Source organism: Pseudophryne corroboree, chromosome 1, assembly GCF_028390025.1.
Source record: "Pseudophryne corroboree isolate aPseCor3 chromosome 1, aPseCor3.hap2, whole genome shotgun sequence".
NCBI lineage: Eukaryota > Metazoa > Chordata > Amphibia > Anura > Myobatrachidae > Pseudophryne > Pseudophryne corroboree.
The window spans coordinates 294,656,846-294,670,395 of NC_086444.1; the positions used below are offsets into that span (position 1 = coordinate 294,656,846).

The following is a 13,550-nucleotide window of genomic DNA, read 5'->3' on the forward strand; positions in this document are numbered from 1 at the left end:
TATGAATTACAGAGCTGCATATTAAGTTGAAGTATTTCATGCCAATATTTAAAAAAAAAAAAAAAAAAATCCTTGTCCCATTCCAGTTAGTTGCCATTGCTGCAAGCCATTGCTGCAAATTGGATCCTCAACTAACGTGACCTATGTGCTTGACTACACAAAATTCACCCTGTGCTCCCTTTACTTTGGTGGGTTAATAGTAATTGTTTCAGTGACCCATTACTTGGGACATTTTTAATGACTGCAAGAAATGCATGGGTACACGGGGAGCAAGGGAAACCGAATTCTGTTGGTTAGTGAAAGGCAATAAAAATAAATAAATAAATAAATTCAAGTATAATTTTTGAATTAGGGTGTCAACGTAAACAATTTCATTTTTTTTCATTCTCTTCCCTCTGAACACTTTTTTTCTTAGTTTCAGCAACTAGAGTATAAAACCTAATTGCCACATAAGTGTTAAAACTTGTGAATGCATTTACTCTCTTTCAGTTCTTGCTTCCAGCCTTGTGTTTAACATTTCTGATGGGCAGTTCACAAACCGAGCTGACCTTATTGATGCTGCTGGCAGCTCCCTTGGACGTGGGGCAATAGTGACCGGACTTGGTGAGTTGTAAACACTGTAGCTTTTCTTTTGTTTATATATGTAGTAATGTTCCTTTATTTTTATTTTTTATGTTCGTACTGTTGTACTTACATGTAAAGTCTATTAAATGGCTCTTGTTTTGTGTTCTACTTTTGTTAGGTGCTTGTTATGATACTATGAATAACATGATCTGGACCTGCTCCAATGATTACATTGATCAGTGGTGTAATCCAGGGAACCAGGCTTTCCATGTTGTGTGCCAGAGACTAGGCGTCACTCACATTATTGCTGACCCCAAAGGTAAATATGATTTTGTTCAAGACTTTCTAGGTCTCCAAATAAACAACACTTTTGGGAGAAATCAGTTCTGTGTGTTGTCAGGCTAAGGACATTAGCGGTTATTATGCACTATCTATGATCATTTTCAGCACTGCAGGGTGCAAATCTAGCAGTATACGGGTAGAGAAGATGCTTTGTTCGGCAACTGCTGAAGTATTTTGCTGCAGATTTGATGCCCCTGATTGGTTACATTGATATTATTGTTTTATGTAGGATATTGTATAGCACTTCCATTATTTGTCAATATTTTCTGATTTTTTTTCACTTATGTTCTTTTTTAACATATAAACTGAAGCCTATTTTCTGTCTGGCAGGACTTATACACAGTCTGGCATAATGTTAAAAAACATACATATATGATAACTGTGCAGTGCGTTCCCCTCTTTAATAGTGTTTAATTTTTGTTTGTATTCCTGTATAACTGATCACTAATATCCATATGCATATACAGCTCTGCTTCTTCATTGGGGTTATTATGAAATACTCCTGATATAACATCTCCACGGGCTTCCCTATGAGAGATGGTGTCATTAAAGTATTTTATGTAAACATACTGACTGCAAAGTACTGCTTTCTTTCCTAAATCCTCTCGTACTTGTACCAATGGCTCAGTTCAGTTAGGCATGTGGTAGTGCAGCTGTATGCCGCACATATGTAACTGCCGGACTCTAGATTGGGCAGTGAGGGGGTGAGTTCCTTTGCTGTTGCACGCATTTTTACACCATTGCAGCTGCCCCTCTCACTCCTAATTGAATTGACCCCAGGACTGTTCACTCGTTCCATGCAACTGACTGACTAATTTAACTTTATTTTGTTTTTGTTTTGGTCATGAAGTTTATTGCATGCATGTTCTGACCTTGAAATTCTGCATTTCCTGGTCTTGAAATGGTTCTCCCCAAAAAAGCCCAGAAATGGTTGAAGAATATGTAAACTAAAGTCACCGGTAAGGGTTAGGCTGTGGGGGTTAGGATGCAGTGAGGGAAGGTTTTGGGGGAGGTGAGGGTTAGGATGCAGTGAGGGAAGTTTTTGGGGGAGGTGAGGGTAGCTTGCTGGGGATTCTAAACAGCGAGATGCTGCAGTTGGTGTTTTGACCGCCAGTGTTCTGACCGTTGGCATCCCGTCTGCCGTCATTTCAGCCCCAACCCCATGGTAGGGACCTGCTCATGAGAGCTTACATTGTAAATTAAAGAGGGCACAACTGAAACAAGAGGAGCAAGTGTGGCTCAGCAATGAGATTGGGACAGTATTGATGGGAAATTAATGTGGTGGGAGTTGGGTAAGCAGTAATGAATTTTTAAAAACCTTTTAAAAATTTTAAATTGGTGTGAGAGACTGGCATTGCATGTGTTAAAGAGGGAGAATATTTTGAGACATTGTTAATAATTTGTAGAATCCGGGGGCATCTTCAGTGTAGGGTTGGTACTGCAGGCAAAATGAGTGGGAAAAATAGGCTGCAGAGAACATGACCTTGTGGGACACCAACAGATAGTGGGTGTGAAGGAGCGGATGAACCAGTGGTAAAGGAAGCAAGTTGAAGGTGGAAAAGAGATGACCAGTGTAAGAAGTTTGGGTGGATATTAAACAAGTAAAGTACACTACATGGCCAAACATATGTGAATGTCCTATCTTATAAAATGTTTGGCTATTTCGGCCACACCCATTCCATAGGATCAATCATACAGTCACACAGTCTTTATAGTGAGACATTAGTTATAGTGAGACATAGTTAAATGAGTTGACCTCATAGAATGACGTCTTTTAATCAGTCAAAATGTCAAATGTCTGCTTTTATTGTTAGAATGGTCTAGGAGCAACAACTGCACAACCGCAAAGCCACATGAGACCACAGAATGTGACCGGCGTGTGCTGAAGCATCTAGCACATAAAAATCATATTTTTGTGGTTGCAACACTCACTACTACTGAGGCCCTCATTCAGCATGAATCACATTTGTAAAGCTGCTCTCTGGCAGCTTTGCAATCCATGCACTGCTACTGCTTCGTAACCTGGTATCAACATAGTGTACAATGGTTTCTTGCAGACTGCCAGCTGAGTTTGCCTCAGCTTGCTCAGGCTGGCCGTCTCAGGGGGCCTTGTGAGGCCAAGAAATCTGCATCTGAGATGCAGACCTTGGCCTTACCATTCCCGTTTCTGGAAATGCCGGTCGTACCCGCCCACCCGAACGCCTCTACCTATCAGTTAGGCAGAGGCTGTTGATAAATTGCTAGCAACACCCAGGACCTGCAACACCACAACCTGCTCTGCATACAGTATGTGCAGAACGAGTCCTTCACCTGCACAGTTTCCCAATAATTGGGAAACTGCGCAGGGGATCACTTGTGCGATCCATTCTGATTGAGGGCCTGAGTTCCTAATTGCCTCTGAAAACCGCTTCAGCACAAGAACTGTTTGTCGGGAGCTTCATGGATGAGATTTCTATGGCTGAGCACTTGTAACCAAGCCTCAGGTCACCATGTGCAAAGCCAAAAGTCAACTAGAGTGATGTAAAGCTTTCCTGTTTGAGCATAACAATGGGCCTAATTCAGATCTGATCTCAGCAGTAAATTTGTTAGCTAATGGGCAAAACCATGTGCACCACAGGGGGGCAAATAGAACATGTGTAGAGAGAGTCAGATTTGGGTGGGGTATGTTCAAACTGAAATCTAAATTGCAGTGTAAAAATAAAGCAGCCAGTATTCACCCTGCACAGAAACAAAATAACCCACCCAAATCTAACTCTCTGCAAATGTTATATCTTGCCCCCCCCCCCCCCCCCCCCCCCACAGTGCACATGGTCTTGCCCATTAGTTAACAAATTTGCTGCTGCGGTCAGCTCTGAATTAGGCCCCATGACCCATGTACTAAGCGAGGTCCATCAGAAAATGGTTTTCCAGAGTTTGGTGTTAAAGAACTTGATTGTCCTGCACAGTGTCCTGACTATCTCCATTCCACTGAACACCTTTAGGATGAATTATAATGATCTGAGAGATAGGAATTATTGCCCAGTGTCCTTACTGAACCTTACTTCTGCCCTAGTGACTGACAATGAATGTGAATCCCTGCAGCCATGTTTAAAATCCCGTTGAAAGCCATTCTAGAAGGGATAACAAATTCCATATTAATGTCCATGTATCTGCAATTAGCTGTTCAATAAGAACATAGGTTACACTATATAGGGTTTTTTTTTATGTTCACATAGTTTTGCCAATTATATAGTGTGTAGGCGAGATGGTGGGGGTGTCAATGGAAATGTAGAAAACATCTATTTTAAGCATGTACCACCTGGATCGTATTCGTTAAAGTTTAATTGAACTAAGGATTTGTTCTTTGTCGAACTAGAACTTTATTAAAATTCTTCATGGGTATCCTTTATCTTCATGAGTTTTTCCCCACAACCAATTTACATAAACGATATAAAAACTGCTGCATAATGAATCATCACAGTTTTATAGTCTGACAAGCTTATTAAACAAAGCCAAGAAAGATTTATTTAATATTAGTGCATATGGAAGCAAATAATAAATGATAAAAAAAAAATTGTAAAGCTTTATTTATTTTATTTTAGCTGACTCTTCACACTTCATACAACAATTTTAATAGAACTGCATTGGTGTTCCTGTGGTCAAGTACAAATAATGCGTAGAGCGAACTTTCTGGCATATAATTTGCAGGGTTATATTGTTACTAATTGTTCCAAAACACCATCATCAGTCCAGCTCCACTGTGATAAAGTAACGGTACCTACAGAGCTATTTCTAGAGTCTTTTTAATCTGTTAAGGTTCAGTACAGCTCCACAAAGAGAAGATTATAAAGTACAATACAGCACTGTAGCTATCCTTTTGAGACTGGTTATTCAGCAAGAAGCTGATATGGCATTGAATTACAACCCTGCAAAGATATACCTACAGTAGTACTACTCATAATTTTGCACTAAAAATTAAGTATTACTTAATAATACCTACATCTTAACCTGTGATTATACAAATTACTAATAACCTCTAATAACCAGTTTCTGTGGGAATTTTGGAGCAGCTAAAAATCAATATAGCTTCATGATAAGAATATAAGAATGTATAATACAGCTCTATTGTTGTAGTACAGTTTGTAATTCAGTAGCTGAAATTAACCACATCTGCACAAAACCGACATTTGTAACTGTGACCACATAAGTTATTAAGAAAATTGAATAGCCTGTTTTGTGGGTAACGGAAATGATTGAAGGAAAATAAAGGATAATTAATTCAATAGGAGACAATCGAAAACATCCTGATTAATACATAAAGATCAAAGGTGGCTTCCAAACGCCACAACCTCTACTATTTCCTTGTTGATATGAGGAATACATAATACAGCTATAAAGTACACAGCTTCTGATAGTTATACTTCGGGAAGGCCATATACTGTTGTTTATTTCAGTATAAATATCTATGGGGATATTGTATTCTTCCCAAACAAACAAATTAGTAAGAAACTTGTTGCCATTAGTGCAGTACATTACCTTGCTTCTGTTTATGTTTCTAGTTGGAATTTAGCACATCTTTTCCACTTGTAGCATTACTAGTAATACTTAACATTTGTTCCAATAACATCTGAACAATGCTGCCAGGGCGGAAATCCCAACACGTTGGAAATCTCCAACTGCTCCTGATCTGATTGCAAAAAATAAAAAAGATAATCTGTCATCAAATCATGCAGCAACCGTTCTGAACATTCTCTGTTGGTTAATGGATATGAGAAATAATTTGCCAACACGGCAAGCAATAGTTGAGATCTCTTGATTTCAGTTTTCAGAGCGTTTGGTCTTCTAGGCTATCTTCAGCAGATACCTATCCTATTGAGCAAGTGTTTGGTGGATGTGGATGATTATCTGGATAGCATCCCAGATGAAATTTTTTATTTATTTTAATATTTTACTTCTTCTGTCATTTACATACATGCAGCTGCTGTTAGGGTAACCAACTCTGTAGACTTTACTAACTAGAACTTGTGGAACCATCGTGGTGAGACTGGGTTTGGATCGTTGGGTCAACAGTATCTAGGTTGATAGTCATTAGGTCGACCACTGTTGGTCGACATTGACTAGGTCGACACATGAAATAGGTCGACATGGTCTTTAAGGTCGACATGGATAAGGTCGACATAGAAAAGGTTTTTTTGTGTCATTTTATTTGTAAAGTGACCGGGAATCCCAATTAGTGCAGCATGTCCTCTCGCATGGCTCGCTGCGCTTGCCGTTCTTTGAGCAAGGTGTTTCGCTCCGCTACTGCTGCGCTTGGCACAGGTTACTATTCCCAAGGTTGGCACAGGTTACTAGTCCACGCGGATCGTACAGTATGAAAAAGTTAAAAAAATATATATATATCTCTAACGTCCTAGTGGATGCTGGGGACTCCGTAAGGACCATGGGGAATAGACGGGCTCCGCAGGAGACAGGGCACTCTAAGAAAGAATTAGGACTACTGGTGTGCACTGGCTCCTCCCTCTATGCCCCTCCTCCAGACATCAGTTAGAATCTGTGCCCGGACGGAGCTGGGTGCATTTTAGTGAGTTCTCCTGAGCTTGCTAATAAGAAAGTATTTTGTTAGGTTTTTTATTTTCAGAGAGATCTGCTGGCAACAGACTCTCTGCTACGTGGGACTGAGGGGAGAGAAGCAAACCTACTAACTGCGGATAGGTTGCGCTTCTTAGGCTACTGGGCACCATTAGCTCCAGAGGGATCGAACACAGGAACTCACCCTTGGTCGTCCGTTCCCGGAGCCGCGCCGCCGTCCCCCTTGCAGAGCCAGAAGACAGAAGCCGGCGAGTGAAGCAAGAAGACATCAAAATCGGCGGCAGAAGACACCTGTCTTCATATGAGGTAGCGCACAGCACTGCAGCTGTGCGCCATTGCTCCCACACTAACCCACACACTCCGGTCACTGTAGGGTGCAGGGCGCAGGGGGGGGGGGGCGCCCTGGGCAGCAATTGAGTACCTCCTGGCAAAATAGAGCATATATACAGCTGGGCATGGTATATATGCATGATCTCCGCCATTATTTTTCACAAAATCGCGTGACAGAAGCCCGCCGCTGAGGGGGCGGGGCTACTTCCTCAGCACTCACCTGCGCCATTTTCTCTCCACAGCTCCGCTGAGAGGAAGCTCCCCAGGCTCTCCCCTGCAGAAGCACGATAGAAGAGGGTGAAAAGAGAGGGGGGGGGGGCACATAAATTTGTCGTAAAAACAATATATACAGCAGCTACTGGGTTAACACTACGTTACTGTGTGATTCCTGGGTCATATAGCGCTGGGGTGTGTGCTGGCATACTCTCTCTCTGTCTCTCCAAAGGGCCTTGTGGGGGAACTGTCTTCAAATAGAGCATCCCCTGTGTGTGTGGTGTGTCGGTACGTGTGTGTCGACATGTCTGAGGTAAAAGGCTCCCCTAAGGAGGAGATAGAGCAAATATGTGTGTGTGAGGGTGTCTCCGTCGACAACGCCGACACCTGTTGGATATGTGTAATTAAGTGCTAAGGTGAATTTATTGCTCAAAAGATTAGAGAACAGACAGGAAATCTACCCATGTCTGTCCCTCTGTCGCAGAGACCTTCAGTGTCTCTCAATGCTCACTATCCAAAATAATAAACACCGATGTCGACACGGAGATTGACTCCAGTGTTGACTACGATAATGCAAAGTTACAGCCAAAATGGCAGAAAAGTATTCAATATATGATTATTGTAATAAAAGATGATTTGCATATCACTGATGACTCATCTGTCCCTGACACAAGGGTACACATGTTTAAGGGGAAGAAAGCTGAGGTAAATTTCCCTCCTCTCATGAGGAAAAAGAGCGGGAATCTCCAGACAAGAGACTGCAGTGTCCCACAAAGAATTCTCAGACAGTATCCTTTCCCCACTAGGGCCAGGATACGATGGGAATCTTCCCCTAGGGCAGGGGTGGGGAACCTTTTTTCTACCGAGGGCCATTTGGATATTTATAAAATCCTTTGGGGGCCGTACAAATATTCTCAACTTAAAAAATTACCCTGGCCCCCAGTAGGTCTGCCCCGTAGAGGTACTGTGTGTGCGCGCCAGAAAAATGGGTGTGGACAGTTAAAATGGGACGTGATACACATATGCCCCCAATAGTGCGGTGCCAGATCCACAATTGCCCCCACAGTGCCAGGTATACAAATGCCCCTCACAGTGCCAGGTATACAAATGCCCCTCACAGTGCCCCCTCACAGTGCCGGGTATACAAATGCCCCTCACAGTGCCAGGTATACAAATGCCCCTCACAGTGCCAGGTATACAAATGCCCCTCAGTGCTAGGTATACAAATGCCCCTCACAGTGCCAGGTATACAGATGTCCCCACAGTGCCAGGCATACAGATGCCCCCACAGTGCCAGGTATACAGATGTCCCCACAGTGCCAGGTATACAGATGCCCCCACAGTGCCAGGTATACAAATGCCCCTCACAGTGCCAGTTATACAGATGCCCCCACAGTACCAGGTATACAAATGCCCCCCACAGTGCCAGGTATACAAATGCCTCCCACAGTGCCAGGTATACAAATGCCCCTCACAGTGCCAGGTATACAAATGCCCCCCACAGTGCCAGGTATACAGATGCCCCCCACAGTGCCAGGTATACAGATGCCCCCACAGTGCCAGGTATACAGATGCCACCACAGTGCCAGGTATACAGATGCCCTCCCCCCTCCCCTCCGTGCTGCTTACCGTGGGACACGGAGGAGAGCGCGGCTGTCGGGTGGGAGCGGCGGCGTGTAGTACTTCAAACCAGCCGCCGGTTCGAGAGCCAATCAGAGCTCGCGGACCGGCAGCCGCGGCTCCTGATTGGCTGCCGGTCCGCAAGCTCTGATTGGCTCACGGACCGGCGGCTGGTTTGCAGTACTACACGCCTCCGCTCCCACTCGACAGCCGCGCTCTCCTCCGTCTCCCTGTTCTGACAGCTGAGACACGCTGCCGCCGGACTGAGCGGCAGCGTGTCTCACTGACACCAGCTGGTGGGCCGGACCAAACGGCTTCGCATGCCGTATACGGCCCTCGGGCCGTAGGTTCCCCACCCCTGCCCTAGGGTGTCACGTTTGCCCAAAAGGTAACCTGTCGAAACAGCTCTTCTCAGGGATCCTGCAGATAGCGTGCACATTCTGGTACACTACTCAGACCGGCGTTTGTGTCGGCATGGGTTTATAGCACTGGGGCAGCGTGGACAGGTACCTTATCAGCAGAGATTGAGACCCTAGTATGTAGATATATATAGATATATGTATATATAGAGATGTGTGTGTGTGTATATATATATATATATATATATATATATTAAAAAGATGCTGTCTTAAGAGATTTATATATATATATATATATATATATATATATAAAACATGCCCAAAGAGACATGAGTATGCTGGGTCCTAGAGACAAAGCTATGTCGATTTCTGTTTGACGTGTCCTGTAGAATATGCAATGGACAGTTGATGCCGACTTAAGAGGCATATGGAAGGCTGAGGATTGTGTGGAGAAGGGTTCACGGACCTGGTCTCCACAGCTATAGCTGGTAATTCTGATATTTTGCCCTATATTCCTGCACAGCCTAGGAAAGCACGACATTATCAAATGCAGCCTTTCGAGCAAAGAAACAAGAAAGTCCGAGGTGCGTCCTTTCTTGCCAGAGGCGGGGGCAGAGGAAAGAAGCTGCACAACACAGCTAGGTCCCAGGAGCAGAAGTCCTCCCCGCCCTCTACAAAAATCCACCTCATGTCGCTGGGGCTCCACAGGCGGAGCTAAGCCCGGTGGGGGCACGCCTACGTAAGTTCAGCCACAAGTGGGTTCACTCCCTGTTAGATCCCTGGGCAATAGATATTATGTCTCAGGGATGCAAGCTGGACTTTGAGAAGATGCCCCCTCACCGACGGCCCTGCCGGCTTCCCCCCACGAGAGGGAAACAGTGTTAACTGCAATTCACAAATTGTATCTTCAGCAGGTGGTGGTCAAGGTTCCCCTCCTTCAACAAGGAAAGGGTTATTATTCGACCATGTTTTTAGTACCGAAACCGGACGGGTCGGTCAGACCCATATTGAATTTAAAATCCCTGAACATATACCGGAAAAGGTTCAAGTTCAAGATGGAATCGCTCAGAGCGGTCATCGCAAGCCTGGAAGGGGGGGATTTTATGGTGTCTCTGGACATAAAGGATGCATACCTTCATGTCCCCATTTATCCACCGCATCAGGCGTACCTCAGATTTGTGGTACAGGATTGTCATTACCCATTCCAGACGTTGCCGTTTGGTCTGTCCACGTCACCGAGAATATTTACCAAGGTAATGGCAGAAATGATGGTGCTTCTGCGAAAGCAAGGAGTCACAATTATCCCATACTTGGACGATATCATAAAGGCGAGGTCCAGAGAGCAGTTGCTGATCAGCGTAGCACACTCTCGGGAAGTGTTGCAACAGCACGGCTGGATTCTGAATATTCCAAAGTCGCAGCTGATTCCTACGACGCGTTTGCCCTTCCTGGGCATGATTCTGGACACAGACCAGAAGAAGGTTTTTCTCCCGGCGGAGAAGGCTCAGGAGCTTGTGACTCTCGTCAGAGGCCTCTTAAAACCAAAACAGGTGTCGGTGCATCAATGCACGTGAGTCCTGGGAAGGATGGTGGCGTCATACGAAGCCATTCCCTTCGGCAGGTTCCATGCGAGGACCTTTCAGTGGGATCTGTTGGACAGGTGGTCCGGATCGCATCTTCAGATGCAGCGGCTGATCACCCTATCCCCCAAGGCCAGGGTGTCTCTTCTGTGGTGGCTGCAGAGTGCTCACCTTATCGAGGGTCGCAGGTCCGGCATTCAGGACTGGGTCCTGGTGACCACGGATGCAAGCCTCCGAGGGTGGGGGGCAGTCACGCAGGGAAGAAATTTCCAGGGTCTGTGGTCAAGTCAGGAGACTTGTCGGCAAATCAATATCCTGGAACTAAGGGCCATATACAACGCCCTAAGTCAAGCGGAGCCTCTGCTTCGCAACCAACCGGTGCTGATTCAGGCAGACAACATCACCGCGGTGGCTCATGTAAACCGCCAAGGCGGCACAAGGAGCAGGGTGGCGATGGCGGAAGCCACCAGAATTCTTCGCGGGGCAGAGAATCACGTAAAAGCACTGTCAGCAGTGTTCATTCCGGGAGTGGACAACTGGGAAGCAGACTTCCTCAGCAGGCACAACCTCCACCCGGGAGAGTGGGGACTTCATCAAGAAGTTTTCACACAGATTACGAGTCGTTGGGAACTGCCACAGGTGGACATGATGGCATCCCGCCTCAACAAAAAGCTACAAATGTATTGCGCCAGGTCAAGAAACCCTCAGGCGATAGCTGTGGACGCACTAGTGACACCGTGGGTGTTCCAGTCGGTTTATGTGTTTCCTCCTCTTCCTCTCATACCCAAGGTGCTGAGAATCGTAAGGAAAAGAGGAGTGAGAACAATACTCATTGTTCCGGATTGGCCAAGAAGGACTTGGTATCCGGAACTGCAAGAAATGCTCACAGAGGACCCATGGCCTCTGCCTCTCAGACAGGATCTGTTGTAACAGGGGCCCTGTCTGTTCCAAGATTTACCGCGGCTGCGTTTGAATGCATGGCGGTTGAACGCCGGATCTTAGCAGAAAAAGGCATTCCGGATGAGGTTATTCCTACGCTAATAAAGGGTAAGAAGGACGTGACGGCTAAGCATTATCACCGTATAGGGCGAAAATATGTTGCTTGGTGTGAGGCCAGGAATGCCCCTACAGAGGAATTCCAGCTGGGCCGTTTCCTTCACTTCCTACAGTCGGGAGTGACTTTGGGCTTAAAATTGGGGTCCATTAAGGTCCAGATTTCAGCCCTATCCATTTTCTTTCAAAAGGAACTGGCTTCTCTTCCTGAAGTTCAGACGTTTGTAAATATTCAGTTCGTAAATATTTGCTGCATATTCAGCCCCTTTTGTGCCACCAATGGCACCATGGGATCTTAACGTGGTGTTGAGTTTCCTGAAATCACACTGGTTTGAGCCACTTAAAACCGTGGAGTTAAAATATCTCACGTGGAAGGTGGTCATGCTATTGGCCTTAGCTTTGGCTAGGCGTGTGTCAGAATTGGCGGCTTTGTCACATAAAAGCCCCTATCTGGTTTTCCATATGGACAGGGCAGAATTACGGACTCGTCCGCAATTTCTGCCAAAAGTGGTGTCATCTTTTCATTTGAACCAACCTATTGGGGTGCCTGCGGCTACTCGTGACTTGGAGGATGCCAAGTTACTAGAGGTAGTCAGGGCTTTGAAGGTTTATGTAGCCAGAACGGCTGGAGTCAGGAAAACTGAGTCGCTGTTTATCCTGTATGCATCCAACAAGCTGGGTGCTCCGGCTTCAAAGCAAACTATTGCTCGCTGGATCTGTAGCACAATTCAGCAGGCTCATTCTGCGGCTGGATTGCCGCCTCCAAAATCAGTAAAAGCCCATTCCACAAGGGAGGTGGGCTCTTCTTGGGCGGCTGCCCGAGGGGTCTCGGCATTACAGCTTTGCCGAGCAGCTACTTGGTCGGGTTCAAACACACTTGCAAAATTCTACAAGTTTGATACCCTGGCTGAGGAGGGCCTTGTGTTTGCTCATTCGGTGCTGCAGAGTCATCCGCACTCTCCCGCCCGTTTGGGAGCTTTGGTATAATCCCCATGGTCCTTACGGAGTCCCCAGCATCCACTAGGACGTTCGAGAAAATAAGATTTTACTTACCGGTAAATCTATTTCTCGTAGTCCGTAGTGGATGCTGGGCGCCCGTCCCAAGTGCGGACTTCTTCTGCAATGCTTGTATATAGTTATTGCTTACATAAGGGTTATGTTATGGTTGCATCAGGTTGGTCTGATGCTCTGTTGTTGTTCATACTGTTAACTGGGTAAGTTTATCACGAGTTATACGGTGTGGCTGGTATGAGTCTTACCCTGGATTCCAAAATCCTTTCCTTGTAATGTCAGCTCTTCCGGGCACAGTTTCCTTAACTGAGGTCTGGAGGAGGGGCATAGAGGGAGGAGCCAGTGCACACCAGTAGTCCTAATTCTTTCTTAGAGTGTCCTGTCTCCTAAGGAGCCCGTCTATTCCCCATGGTCCTTACGGAGTCCCCAGCATCCACTACGGACTACGAGAAATAGATTTACCGGTAAGTAAAATCTTATTTTTTTTTAATAACTCATGTCGATCTTTGCCATATTGACCTAGTGACCATGTCACCTAATGCATGTCGACCAATAGTGGACGACCTAAGTGTTGTCGACCTAAAGACCGGATACCGGTGAAACCGACCCACCATGATTAGCTCTAGGTCAGCTGGTATCAGGGCTTAATTCTTAAGTGTTACCGGGGGGGGGAGACCCCCTTCTATGTTATACCCGTTCCTAGTGCCAAAAACATTAGGACTCTTCCAGCACACGTGATGGCATAGGTGCCGGATAATAGTAATGAAAGTTAGAAATATTTCCCTTTTTCCTTGGCGTATTATAGCTACCAGCATGACCTGGTTGCTGAAATAGCTGCTAGGGCATGCTGTCACATGGGCAGTCAGAAGTGCCAGCATGTCCTGACACCTAGGGCAACTGTCACCTGTAT

The 13,550-nt window shown here is 45.5% G+C and overlaps 1 protein-coding gene across 4 annotated transcripts in view; it reads left to right on the forward strand.

The window, feature by feature from the left end:
- HECTD4 (HECT domain E3 ubiquitin protein ligase 4) overlaps nt 1–13,550 on the forward strand; it is a 547,332-nt gene that overhangs the window by 174,375 nt on the left and 359,407 nt on the right. For all 4 annotated transcript variants that reach the window (XM_063964358.1, XM_063964361.1, XM_063964359.1 and 1 more), the window contains exons 10-11: nt 490–603; nt 743–883. In XM_063964358.1, coding sequence (XP_063820428.1) covers nt 490–603; nt 743–883 — 255 coding nt within the window. The remainder of the gene's footprint in view (nt 1–489; nt 604–742; nt 884–13,550) is intronic.